This window comes from Pelophylax lessonae (genome assembly GCF_965119305.1).
Source record: "Pelophylax lessonae genome assembly, chromosome: 2".
NCBI classification, from domain to species: Eukaryota; Metazoa; Chordata; class Amphibia; order Anura; family Ranidae; genus Pelophylax; species Pelophylax lessonae.
This window is the reverse complement of record NC_138769.1, coordinates 229566431-229580598: the sequence shown is the minus strand read 5'-3', so window position 1 is coordinate 229580598 and position 14168 is coordinate 229566431. Positions and strand designations below refer to the sequence as shown.

Genomic DNA, 14168 nt, shown 5'->3' with positions numbered 1-14168 from the left:
TTTGTTAACAAAGTTTGAAATATCCAATGAATTTCGTTCCACTTCATGATTGTGTCCCACTTGTTGTTGATTCTTCACAAAAAATTGCAGTTTTATATCTTTATGTTTGAAGCCTGAAATGTGGCAAAAGGTGGCAAAGTTCAAGGGGGGCCGAATACTTTCGCAAGCAAAAGCTTTTAGTTGGTTCTCTTTATTAATACTCACCATAGTACCTGTAGACCATCACATTGTTCCAGAACTGATTTTAAATAGAATAATGGTTATGCTATAGCTGGTATAATATTATATACACTGCTGAAAAAAATGAAAGGAACATTTTGAAAACACATCACTCAATGGTAAAAAATATCATGCTGGATATCTATACTGATTTAGACTGGGTAATGTGTTAGGAAGGAAAGGATGCAACATCGTTTGATGGAAATGAAAATTATTACCCTACAGAGGGCTGAATTCAAAGACACCCTGAAAATCAAAGTAAAAAAAAGTTTTTTTCCTTGCAGCAAATGGTACTCGTTTGTATGCCCCTCACATGCTTGTATGCATGCCTGACAATGGTGTCCTGGGGTATTTCCTCCCAGATCTGGATCAGGGCATCACTGAGCTCCTGACCAGGCTGGTGCAACCTGGAGGCATCGGATGGACTGAAACATAATGTCCCAGAGGTGTTATATTGGATTTAGGTCAGGCGAGCATGGGGGCCATTCAATGGTATCAATTCCTTCATCCTCCAGGAATTGGCTGCTTACATGAGGCCGGGCATTGTCGTGCACCAGGCGGAACCCAGGACCCACTGCACCAGTGTAGGGTCTGACAAAGGGTCCAAGGATTTCATCCAGATACCTAATGGCAGTCAGGGTGCCATTGTCTAGCCTGTGGAGGTTTGTGCGTCCCTCCATGGATATGCCTCCCAGACCATCACTGACCCACCACCAAACTGGTTATGCTAAACGATGTTACAGACAGCATAACATTCTCCACGGCTTCTCCAGACCCTTTCACGTCTGTCACATGTGCTCAGGGTGAACCTTCTCTCATGTGTGAAAATCACAGGGTGCCAGTGGCGGACCTGCCAATTCTGGTGTTCAATGGCAAATGTCAATTGAGCTTCACGATGCTGGGCAGTGAGCACAGGGCCCACTAGAGGTCGTCGGGCCTTCAGGCCACTCTCATAATGTCTGTATCTGATTGTTTGGTCAGAGACATTCACACCAGTGGCCTGCTGGAGGTCATTTTGTAGGGCTCTGGCAGTGCTCATCCTGTTCCTCCTTGCACAAAGGAGCAGATACCAGTCCTGCTGATCGGTTAAGGACCTTCTTTGGCCCTGTCCAGCTCTCCTAGAGTTACTGCCTGTCTCTTGCAATCTTCTCCATGCTGGGAGACACAGCAAACCTTCTGACAATGACATGAATTGATGTGCCATCCTGGGGGAGTTGGCCTGCCTGTGCAACCTCTATAGGGTCCAGGTATCACCTCATGCTACCAGTAGTGACACTGACTCTAGCCAAATGCAAAACTAGTAAAAAAATATTTACAAAAGATGAGTAGGGAAAAAAATGTCAGTGGACTCCACCTGTAAAACCATTGCTGTTTTGGAGGTTGTCTCATTGTTGCTCATTTAGTGCACCTGTTGTAAATTTCATCAACACTAAAGCAGCCGAAACTGATTAAAAACCCCCTCTGCTACTTAACTGACCAGATCAATATCCAAGGAGTTTTATTGACTTGATGCTATACTTCTTTTTTTTTTTTTGTTGCTATTTTTTTGAGCAGTGTATATTAAATGCCAGTATTACTATAGCTATTTGGTCCATGAATGTGCAGACTCCCTGCTATATTGATTTAACTTCACAACATTACTGAACATTGATCAATATTTTTTGGAGGAGAGGACTAAAATCATTCTGAACTCTTCCACAAGAGTTCCTTAGAAAGAAAGTACATTTTAACTTCAGATTCTGATGAAACGGTAGGGTGATCCATTGGACTCTTCTCTTTTCAATAAATGTTCAATCAACTGAAAAACAAAACTAAATGAAACATTCAATTGGGTTAAAAAAATGAAATAAAAAAACAAAACTGACAAAAACTAGCAGTAGAAATGTTCCCTATGAAAAGTTAATGTTTAGGATTGGGAAAAAAGGCCTTCATCCTGTCTCATTTATAGATATATCATTATTTCACTGATTAATTGCAAAACAAATTTAGGTTATTAGTGTAGCTCGAATAATATAATTTGAAAGGGTTTGTTTTGGTGAGTAAGCTAAGATGTGTCATGCTTTTCTTTCACTTTTGTATCACTAAACTGTCTCATCAATTATTCAGTCAATCAATCAATCTGCACCAGGGGGCTTATCATTGAGCAGAATCACCTCTGTCCTCCTCTACCTACCCAGCTTTAAATCGAGACAAGGTTTCTTGAATTGATATTGAACATTAATTAGGCAACAATGGACCAAAATTACATTAATATATTACATTAATATATTTGTAATTTTAATAATGTGATGAAGTGGGACTGGTTCTCCCTAAGCTCAGCAACCCAGAAATTTTGTGTGTTTAGAGGAGTTAAAAATTTACAGGGTTACAAAGCACCTTGACAGAGGGCCTAAAAAATAGCCTGTGTCATAGTTCAAAGCAAATACCGATGTGATTAACCCTTTCCCTGCCAGGCCCCATGCTCCACTTTTAAACTTAGCGGGCCAGGCCATTTTTACAATTTTTCCTCTGCTTTTTTATTTTTCCCTTACAGCTTTCAGAGTTTGTTAAAGACCCCCCCCCCCCCAATCATATTATTTCTGAAGGCACATGACCAGTAGAATACAAATAAGATGCTACTGATTTTTTTTTTTTATTTGCTAAAAATACATTAAAATCATTATTAGCAGATAAAAACACAGCACATTTAAAAAAAAAAAAAACTCCTGCTAAATGTGAAAGCTAACCTGTATTGAGTTAATAAATAACCACTATTTGTAATTTTTAAATTACCCCTTTTGGCAAAATGGTGAAAATTGAACGTACACAAAAATGTAAAGAACCAAATTTCTCTAAAAATCTGAAGTTTTTCATTGTTTCCGTACAGCTTTCAGAGTTTGTTAAAGACCCCCCAAACCATATATTTTCTGAAAGCATAGGACCAGTAGAATAAAATGAAGGTGCTACTGATTTTTAAGGCCCCATGATATTTGCACAAATGTTTACCAAATCAATATTTTCGCTAAATACACTAAAATCATATATAGCAGATACAAACTTAGCAAATTTTACAAAATTCCTGTTAAATTCCTACTAAATATAAAAGCTTAACCTGTATTGAGTTAATAAATAACAAATATTTGTGAATTCTTAATTGCACTTGAAATGGTGAAAACAGAACGTACAAAAAATTGTAAATAACTAAATTTCTCAAAAAATCTGGAGGTTTTCATTTTTCACTTTCAGCTTTCAGAATTTTTAAAAGACCCCCCAAATTATACATTTTCTGAAAGCAAATAGCCAGTAGAATAAATGGAAGGTACTACTGATTTTTAGGGCCTTGCAATATTTTGCGCAAATGTTTTCCAAAACAATATTTTTTGCTAAAAATGCACTAAAATCATTATTAGCAGATCCTTCTAAATATGAAAGCTAAACCTGTATTTAGTTAATAAATAACAAATATTTGTATATTTTAAATTGTACCTTTTTGAGAAATAGTGAAAATCAGACGTACGCAAACATTTCTCTAAAAATCTGGAGGTTTTCCTTTTTCACTTACAACTTTCAGAGTTTACAAAAGACCCCCCAAACCATATTTTTTCTGAAAGCACATGGCCAGTAGAATAAAAAGAAGGTGCTACTGATTTTTAAGGCACGGCGATATTAGGGCAAGTGTTTATCAAACCAATATTTTTGCTAAAAATACACTAAAATCATTAATAGGGGAATCATACATGGCAAAATGTACTATCCTACTAAATATAAAAGTTAAAACTGTATTGAGTTAATAAATAACAAATATTTGAACAAATATTTGTACATTTTAAATTGTACTTTTTTGTGAAATGGTGAAAACTGAATGTACGCAAAACTGTATATAAAAACAATTTACTCTAAAAATCCAGAGGTTACCATTTTTCACTTACAGCTTTCAGAATTTGGAAAGTCCCTTCAGGCACAGTTTACACTGGTGTGTTGCTGAAAACCCTGTGAATCCAGTGCGGGTTCCCGCATCGTACCTCAATCACCGGCAGTTCACACTGCCCTCTGTGAACTGCTGCAGGTGTCAATACAAAGTTAATGACACCCCAGATCGGTTTGCAGATCGCAGTACAAACTGTGATTTCACACATGACTCTGGTGTGGACAAAAAAAAGGGTCCTGCACGGGTTTGGTCCGAATGCGATGCAAATTCAGCCATACAGTTTGTATGGCTGAATTTGCATCGCACAGACATTGGATGTGATCTGCACAGCAATGCGGATCACATGTGATATTTGGCATCGCACCAGTGTGAATCGGCCCTCGAACCAGACATTTTCTGAAAGCACATGACCTGTAGAATAAAAAAAGTACTACTGATTTTTTAAGCGCAAATGTTCACCATATCGCTATTTTCACTATAAATACACTAAAATCATTAATAGTGCACATAAACACAACATGCCTTGCAAAATTCCTGCTAAATTACTACTAAAGCATTGCACACAGGTAGCATACTAAAGTGTACGCCCATGGAGGGCCATGTTTACCCACACAGGGATGCACAGGTAGTTCCATTTATAGTATCTCACAAAAGTGAGTACACCCCTAACATTTTTGTAAATATTTTATTATATCTTTTTATGTGACAACACTGAAGAAATGACAATTTGCTACAATGTAAAGTAGTGAGTGTACAGCTTGTATAACAGTGTAAATTTGCTGTTCCCTCAAAATAACTCAGCACACAGCCATTATTGTCTAAGCCGCTGGCAACCAAAGTGAGTACACCCCTAAGTGAAAATATCCAAATTGGGACCAATTAGCCATTTTCTCTCCCCAGTGTCATGTGACTCGTTAGTGTTACAAGGTCTCTGGCGTGAATGGGGAGCAGGTGTGTTAAATTTGGTGTTATTACTCTCATTGTCTCCTACTGGTCACTGGAAGTTCAATATGCCACCTCATGGCAAAAAACTCTCTGAGGATCTGAAAAAAGAATGGTTGCTCTACATAAAGATGGCCTAGGCTATAAGAAGATTGCCAAGACCCTGAAACTGAGCTGCAGCACCATGGCCCAGACCATACAGCAGTTTAACAGGACAGGTTCCACTTAGAACAGGACTCGCCATGGTCAACCAAAGAAGTGGAGTGCATGTGCTCAGCGTCATATCATATTTTTGGGAAATAGATGTATGAGTGCTGCCAGCATTGCTGCAGAGGTTGAAGGGGTGGGGGTAGGCCTGTCAGTGCTCAGACCATATAGGAAGCCTCTTCCAAAGATGATGCACAAGAAAGCCTGCAAACAGTTTGCTAAAGACAAGCAGACTAAGGACATGGATTACTGGAACCATGTCCTGTGGTCTCATGAGACCAAGCTAAACTTATTTGGTTCAGATGGTGTTAAGTGTGTGTGGTGGCAAACAGGTGAGGAGTACAATGCTAAGTGTGTTTTGTCTACAGTCAAGCATTGTGGTGGGAGTATAATGGTCTGGGGCTGCATGAGTGCTGTTGGCATTGGGGAGTTACAGGTCATTGAGGGAACCATGAATGTCAACATGTACTGTGACATACTGAAGCAGAGCATGATCCCCTCCCTTCGAAAACTGGGCTGCAGGGCAGTATTTCAACATGGTAACGACCCCAAGCACACCTCCAAGAAGACCACTGTCTTGCTATAGAAGTTGAGGGTAAAGGTGATGGACTGGCCAAGCATGTCTTCAGACCTAAATCCTATTGAGCATCTGTGGGGCATCCTCAAACGGAAGGTGGAGGAGCACAAGGTCTGTAACATCCACCAGGTCCATGATGTCATCATGGAGGAGTGGAAGAGGAGTCCAGTGGCAACCTGTGAAGCTCTGGTGAACTCCATGCCCAAGAGGTTTAAGGCAGTGCTGGTAAATAATGGTGGTCACACAAAATATTGTCACTTTGTGCCCAATTTGGACAATTTCACTTTTGTTGCCAGCGGTTTAGACATTATTGGCTGTTTTATACACATATGATATTGTTATGTTTTGAAAAATATCCTCAATAAACGTTTATACACAAAGACATTATTGGCTGTATGTTGAGTTATATTGAGAGGACAGCAAATTTACACTGTTATACAAGCTGAACACTCACTACTTTACATTGTAGCAAAGTGTCATTTTTTCAGTGTTGTCACATTAAAAGTTTTAATAAAATATTTACATAAACGTGGGGGGTGTACTCACTTTTGTGAGATACTGTATGTCAAATGGGATGCAACGGTTGCACAGGCATAGCCACTGTTCCCAATCTGACATCCATGAGGGTGTGGGTGCACGACCCCGAACACAGACAGTGTGAGCTTAGGGACCTGGACCTACATGAATGTCAAATTGGGAGTGACGGCTCTGTTCGTGCAGTTGCTACATCCCAAATGACATCAATGGGACTGCCTGAACAGGGATGCATGGAACACCTGTGCGTCCCTGTAAAGGTACGCTGTGTATTCCCGGTGTGAACAAGGCCCTAGGCCCCTTTCACACAAGCAGACGATCGGGTCTGCCTCTCAATTTTTCAAGCAGGCCCAATTGGACCCCCATTGTTTTCTATGAAGGGGCTGATGTAAATGGACATGTGTCGGTTTACACTCGCCTGCATCCGATCTGATCCGGTCCACTAAAAACAGATGAATGAGTATACATCAAACATCAAACCTGACCAATATATTTTACCTTTGGTCAGGTTTGATGTATACTCTTCTTATTTTCTCCCCCCCCCCCTCCCCTCCCCTCCAAATTGTTTTCTACTTTCTCATGCTATTTTGCTGTTGTTACTATTGACCATCGGATTTACGGTTAATTTCCTGTTATTATGCCGTTTGAAGGCTTCTTGTATTTTTTCCATCTTGTACTGTGAAAAATGTTCAATAAAAAAAAAAAAAAACAGATGGATGGGGAACCCATTCCTCATACATCTAGCAGATTGGAACGGATGGAAATGGACAGGTGGCCTGTTTCCATCCGACCGTCCCATAGAGAACAGCGGACTGTGTCCATGTCTGTTCTGCATCAGCAAAACGTGGACAGACGTGGACCTGTCATCTGCCTGCTTAGTGGGGATCAGCAGAGTTCCCTTGCTGAACAGGCGGATCTGCTTGAGAGTCCGCGCCATGTTTTTTTTTTTTTTCCACTTTCTTTATTTTTTTACAATTATAAATATATATATATTTGGGGGGGGGGGTCTTTGCAGAGATATCAGAGGTCTAAACAGACTCCCATATCTCTTTTCTGAGACAGAGAAAGTGACTTAAGAAAGTCCCTTTCTCTGCAGCACTTTACATGAATGAAATAAGGAGTCTGTATAAAGACCTTATTCATTCATAAACTGATAGTCTGACACATAGTCTCACTCTCGGTTTACTATGTGATCAGCCGACCTTCAGAGCTGTCAGTGGACACAGGAGCCATCGTTAGTGCCGGTACGGGGGGGGGGGGGGGAATCAGCCTGCTGGGGGGGGGGGGCATTCTGTGATCCCCCTCAAGCCCCAGCAGCACCTGAAGCCGACGGGAACGGCATGGGAGGGATGATAGCTTCTGAAGGTAGCTGCACGGGATTTGGCCATGAACTTATAGCAGGGAGAGGAATGAGGTCTGTATGGAGTAAGGACCTGGCCAGCTTCAAACAGTGCTGTAGGTCCGTACGGCGTACAGACCTAGCAGTGAAAGGGTTAATCTCTCATTGCAGCATTCACCTCATGACTCAAGTTCTGTAAACTAGCTCCAGAGCAGTGACTCAAATATGATTATCTTCACATTCCCAGAAGTAGTATGAGGCAAATGAGTGATGGAATGGCTGCTTACGTGACAGCCAAATCACGCAGATGGTTTACTTCACGAATCCCTTTAAATTGGAGCATTCATTTTTGATTTATTGACTAGGAATTAAGCGAATCTGCCCAGGTTCGGTTTGGGAGGGGGTTCGCCAAACCCAGCACAAAGTCTGCAGATCCCAAACTTACCACTAAGCCCTAATGAAGTCTATAAGAGGGGAATGCTAATACTAATTTCTAGGCCATTTTTAAAGCTAATAGACATAAGGGCACGGGGAGCTGGGCACTGCCATGGTGGATATGTATCAATACAAAAATATTTTTTAACAAAATCCCATACAGTTTGGAGAGGGTTTTTTTCATGCGGCTTTAAGTGCTACATTAAAAAATACACTGATCTCCTAAAAAAGCATGCTTGGGGTGGCTTAAAGCTGTACTTACTGTTACAGAGTAGTACAATTTTCAAAGACAATCTCAGAGAAAGCATACACTGGCTACACCTATTTGGCTGTTGAATTTATTTTTTTTCTTTCACAATTAGCTTGGCTTGCATGCAGCAGAAGCACATCAATATCATTCATTTTAGTTTAAATGTAGTAATTAAAAAAACAAGGGGAAAAATTGGTGTGGGGTTCTCCTTACTATTCTAGCAGTGAACGTGCTCCCCCCCTCCTGTACCAGCCAAGGTTACATGCCTTGCAAAGGCTTTTCCCCATCATGCACTCTTCTCCCAATGGCCTTTTCTTTACCACAAACAAAATACATTTCATTTATGTTCCGCAAAGTAAATCCACATTAATCACATCAAGCAATATGATCCCTGTTAATCATGAATACCTACTGCATGCCAATGTTTACATTCCACACTTCCTTTGCTAAATGACAGGAAAAACAGACAGCCAGGAATCCCAGGTGACAAACACTGGTCAATTTCAATCACTGGGAAAGGACCCTTTACCTAATCATTAAGTCAATAGTGATTTTTAAAGGGAGGGGGAGACCCCTCCCCTTGCAAGGTACCCTGAATATTGAAAGGCATGTAGCCTGGGAAATTCAAGGAATCCCAAGGTAACATCGTTATCTACCATAAAATTACCTTTTATGGTGAATGATGTCACCAGGGACCCACTGGGATTCCCTGAGTAAGATGATGTTTAAAAATTAAAGTGAGATTGCTCATTTATTTAAAAAACAGAAAAAAGCGTGGGGTTCACCTTAATATCCCAACCATATCCTAATCCAGGCATGCCGACTGAGTGGTCAAGAAAGGGAATGCAGCAAGTGTGTGTTCATCCCCTTCCTGTGCCTGACCATGCCACATGCCCGTCAACATTGGGAGGGGGGGCTTCTTGTATAGCAAGGCAGAAAGTTATCTCCCACCTGAGCAAAGTACCCTTGGTCCAATGTTAAGTGATAAGGTCCTCTATCCTACATCCAGGGCCTAATTAAGAGGGTGGGGCAATATGAGGGCTCCATTATTGGCCCTTCTAACCCAACTTCTAAGCCAGCTGAACTAAGTTTAAAGGCCTTTGCAGCGTATTATCATTACATTGAATTTGGGCAGCTAATTAACTGCATTAGTGCAAGTGGGTCCAAGAACTGCTAACAGCCAGGGCATGCCTCCAATCTATGGTAGACCAAGATCCAAACCTCATCCCTGTCCTTAAACACTAAATGTAAAATGAACAGTCTTGGAGGTATTTTACAGCATGCTGTAACATGTGGCATTGTTAGCTCTAGTGGTGGAAGCGTTCTAAAGTAATTCACGTCAGTCAATACTTCAGTTTTAGGGCATGGCAGCCCATTTTTATTAAAAGGCAAACAGAAAGTCCATAACACATAGGGTTTACCACACAGGGGTTCCTCTCCAGAAAATACAAAAACATAAAATGCTAGCCCACCTGGCTCTTGAGCTCTCACCCAGCTTTAGTGCCAGTACCTCTGCTCGTGATGCTGGTCATCCAGACTATAGGTACTTCAGTGCAGGCTGCTTTACTCTAGCCCCCACAGCTCCACTCTGGCCTTAGTCCTCACGCTGTTTGCTGTCGCTTGCACGCACACATGCTATGGCTGCCACACACATCCTCTGACTCCTAGAGACCTCTTGTCTCTCTTGGGTGGAACTGTCTCCAACTGGGAGCCCTGAGGTTTTCCTATACCTTCATTATAAGGGTTGTGTGCACCTGAGCACATACCCTGCTGGTCCTCCACAGAACCTAGACACAGGGTTGGAGATTCCGTCCCTCCCAAGACACTATGGAATCTCCAAACTACAGAGCCTCATGCTGGAATACCAAAACCTGGATAAAGCTGCAAAAGCACTTTTGTTAAGTACACATCTACACTCTGTAGTTCTGCACTGAGCCAATGTGCACACCCAGCGTCCTCTAAATCAGTGGTCCTCAACCCTGGCCTACAGGGCCCACTAACAGGCCAGATTTTAGGTATTACCTTGGGGAGATGCAGACTAGAGTACTGCAATCACTGAGCAGCAAATGATATCACCTGGGATGTATTTCAGTTATCTTGTAAATCTGGCCTGTTAGTGGGCCCTGTAGGCCAGGGTTGAGGACCACTGCTCTAAATGACCAATTTCACAGTGACAGCATCTCATACTGTCACAATCGTCAACATGGTCATGCAATGACCATATCCAGCTCTGAAATCATTTTCAACATCATAAGCTCATTCACAACACAGCACGTATTGTAATGTATGTTATAATGTGCCTATGGGGGAAGAGACAAGTCTTCAACTGTTTATTATAGCCGACCCCAGTTTTCTCATCCTCACTGCTCAAAAAATGTATTGTGTGTTCCATTAATTACAGAAAAGCCTCTGGGCACCGTGAAACAATATTGTATCTTTCCAAATCAGCTAACTGAACTTCTCTTACCTCTTCTCCTGTTAAAGTTGAACTCCAGCCTGACCTTCAGTCTTGTACAGTTGTTTAGGCTCTTTTCCTCTACTGAAATGGCCTACTCTGATTTTACTATGGACTGTGAATTAACCTATAGTCTTTTGATGAGAAAGTAGGGGATGCAGACACGAGGGAAGGCAAAATATAAGCAGAATAAACTTTAGCTTTAACTATGATGTTGCAATCATTTCTAGACAGTTGAGCAAGTACACTGTAGCATATTGATTTGATTTATTCTGTTGTTACAACATAAGCTCACTTTTGTTTTTCATTATCATACCTGCTTCTGTAGACTGCAGTGACACCATTTCTCAAGTTAATGCCATGAAAATACTGAAGCGCTATGGGAGCTCTGCTGGCCTTTGGACGAAGGACCCCATAGGTAATTCAGAGAGAGTTTATGTCCTTGATGGTGCTGGCAATGACACAATGTTTGTGTTCCCCCGCATGAAAGAATTCACACTTTCTACTTCAACACGCAAAGCATCTCGGATCAAACTTCCTTTTCCATGGGTTGGCACTGGCCATGTTGTTTATGGAGGCAACCTTTATTATGTTCGACAAGGAGAGGAATTTCAAGTCATCAAATTCAACTTGGCAAACAAAACAGTGGTTGATAGTGCTGTTCTACCAATCGAAGACCAAGTGCCAGTTTATGGATTATCCAAGCATAACTACATAGATATAGCAGCCGACGAAGAAGGTCTATGGATCATCTACGCTACTAAGGAGAATGAGAAAAACATATGCTTAGCCAAACTGGACTCAAACAACCTTGGCATTGAGCAGATGTGGGATACTCCATGTCCGATAGAAAATGCAGAAAGTGCTTTTGTGGTCTGTGGTACCCTTTATGTAGTGTACAACACCAAACTCCCAAGTCGCTCTCGTATACAGTGTATCTTTGATGTCAGTGGCACCATATCCAATGAAAATGTACCAGTTGTTTACTTTCCTAAAAGGTATGGATCCCATTCAAGTATGAAGTATAATCCTAAGGAGCGGCAGATCTATGCTTGGGATGACGGTTACCAGATCTTATACAAACTGAGCATGAAACCCAAAGATGAATTGTATTAGATCAGAATGTATTGTTCTTTAATGTAGCCAATGTCATTTAAAGGATGCTAACATGTATTGGGTATACCACATTGTGCTCTATTAACGAATAAAAAAAAAAAACGAATTTAGGTAACACTGCATGTTTAAATACACCAGTGCTGCTTTATATGTGTTACCCTGTACTTTGTATTCTGACATCAAAATCACTGAACTTTCAAAGTCTATACAGTAAATGAATCAAACTGTACAACATTCACGCTACAAATTAGGAGTGAAAAGCCAGCTGTTTTGAGCCTTGATCCTCTTTATTTAAATAATCAGTTTGATCTTTTAATAAATTGAGTATTTTTTTTTTCTTTTTATAAATGTGTAGAACAAAGACAGTACAGCATGACTTATAACTTACACCATGTTAGTAGGGCACTGTGATATATCATATGCACAATAGTAATCCAATTGTCAGATTTAGAGTTTAAGTCTAGTTTTTTTTTTTTTTAAATCAGCAGGGCAGTACTTACAGTACATTAAATTAAAAGTGTCCTATGTGCTGGTGACTGCTATGTTTGTAGAAATCTTAATCCCTCTGCCTCCCTGGATACCCCCCCACAGCTGGGGCTGCCACTGGACCTGTCACAGGCACTCATTAAAAGCGCCAACTATGCCCGCCCTTTCAACCCCCCTCCTTCATTCATAAAAGCTGTTCTATCACTTCCCACAATGAAAAGCGCTCTGTGAATGTAGGATGTAAGCCTTTTTTCAATGACTGTCCTACATTCATAGAACTTTCTTCATTGCAGGAAGTGATAGTTTGGCTTTTATAGATAGAGCGGGGGGAGGGGGGGAGGATGAAATGGGCAGGCATAGTGGGCACTTGTGACGAGTGCCTGTGACAGGTACGGCAGGTCATATTACAATAGCATTGGAAAATAACAGCTGTGGGCATATCGGGAGGAAGAAGAATAAGAATTTTAATAAATATAGCAGCCACCAGCAAAAGGTATACAGTACTTTTACTTAAAGTAAGTACCATTAAAAAAAAAAAAACGAAACCTAAGCTTTATGTATTGGGGAAGATAACCTATGTTTGGATGATGCTAAATTGCTTCAAACAATAGGTATACCCAGGGCCATCTTTAATATTGATTGGACCCTGGGCAAACATTTTCTTGGCCCCTCCCGAATCAACTTATCAACTATTTGCAGGCAGTGCAGTCTTAAAGGGAAGCTGCCTTGGGCCCCACAACAATGACTGGGCACGGGGCAGCTGCCCCTTTTGCCCTGTGTTAAAGATGGCCCTGGGTATAAGTATAAGTATAATTACTGGCTGGGAATCTGTAAACATTTAGCTAAAGTGTCTGTCGTGTGTTCTAAAAGTGATGCAGCATGCGCCAAATTCATGCCCCTGTCTAGAACTTGCACCCGAATTTAGGTCATGCTGTGCCATTTTTAGAATGCATGTGAGACACTTTCGCAGAATCTGTCTGAGCCAGTTTCTCTCTGTACGCTAAAAGAGAGTTGGACTTAATTAGCTCCACTTTCATAAGAAACGAAATGTCAGAATTGTATTTTGAATTTGGCTCTAGGAATGCGATACAATGTTAAAGTGGTGCATTTAGGAATTTGGTGCTCCAGTCGCTGTCAGAGCCAAACGTGTCGCACATGAATTTGGCACAATACCTTAACATGAGGGGTTAACAAAAGAAAAGTGTTGCAGCTGCTTTATTTAATTCTCACCACTATTCTTCTGTCACTAATTTGCAGAACACTTTCTTGTATTCAGCTCTCATGCCATTATCCTGAATGCCATTTTCATCAGTGGGTAAGCTGACACTTGACCACTCTTAACCTCCCTGGCGGTATGATTCTTTTGGATTTTAGGTGCTGAAAGCGGTACCATTATTTTGCATGTAATTCTTGTGAATGAGCAGTCCAAACCAACTGTATACATTTATTATATATATTATATATATATATATATGTGTATGTATACATGTATTATGTATACATATATTATATAATATATATATTATATATTTATATATATATATATATATATATATATATATATATATATATATATATATATATATATAATGTATACAGTTGGTTTGGGCTGCTCATTCACAAGAATTACGTATATATATATATATATATATATATATATATATATATATAGATATAGATACATAGATATAACCGGTACTG

At 40.5% G+C, this 14168-nt stretch overlaps 1 protein-coding gene across 2 annotated transcripts in view; it reads left to right on the top strand.

Moving 5' to 3' along the window:
* OLFML3 (olfactomedin like 3) overlaps positions 1–12154 on the top strand; it is a 49391-nt gene extending 37237 nt beyond the window's left edge. For both annotated transcript variants that reach the window (XM_082247786.1, XM_082247787.1), the window contains one exon: positions 11194–12154. In XM_082247786.1, coding sequence (XP_082103912.1) covers positions 11194–11981 — 788 coding nt within the window. In that variant the 3' untranslated portion in view covers positions 11982–12154. The remainder of the gene's footprint in view (positions 1–11193) is intronic.
* Positions 12155–14168: the final 2014 nt, after the last annotated feature.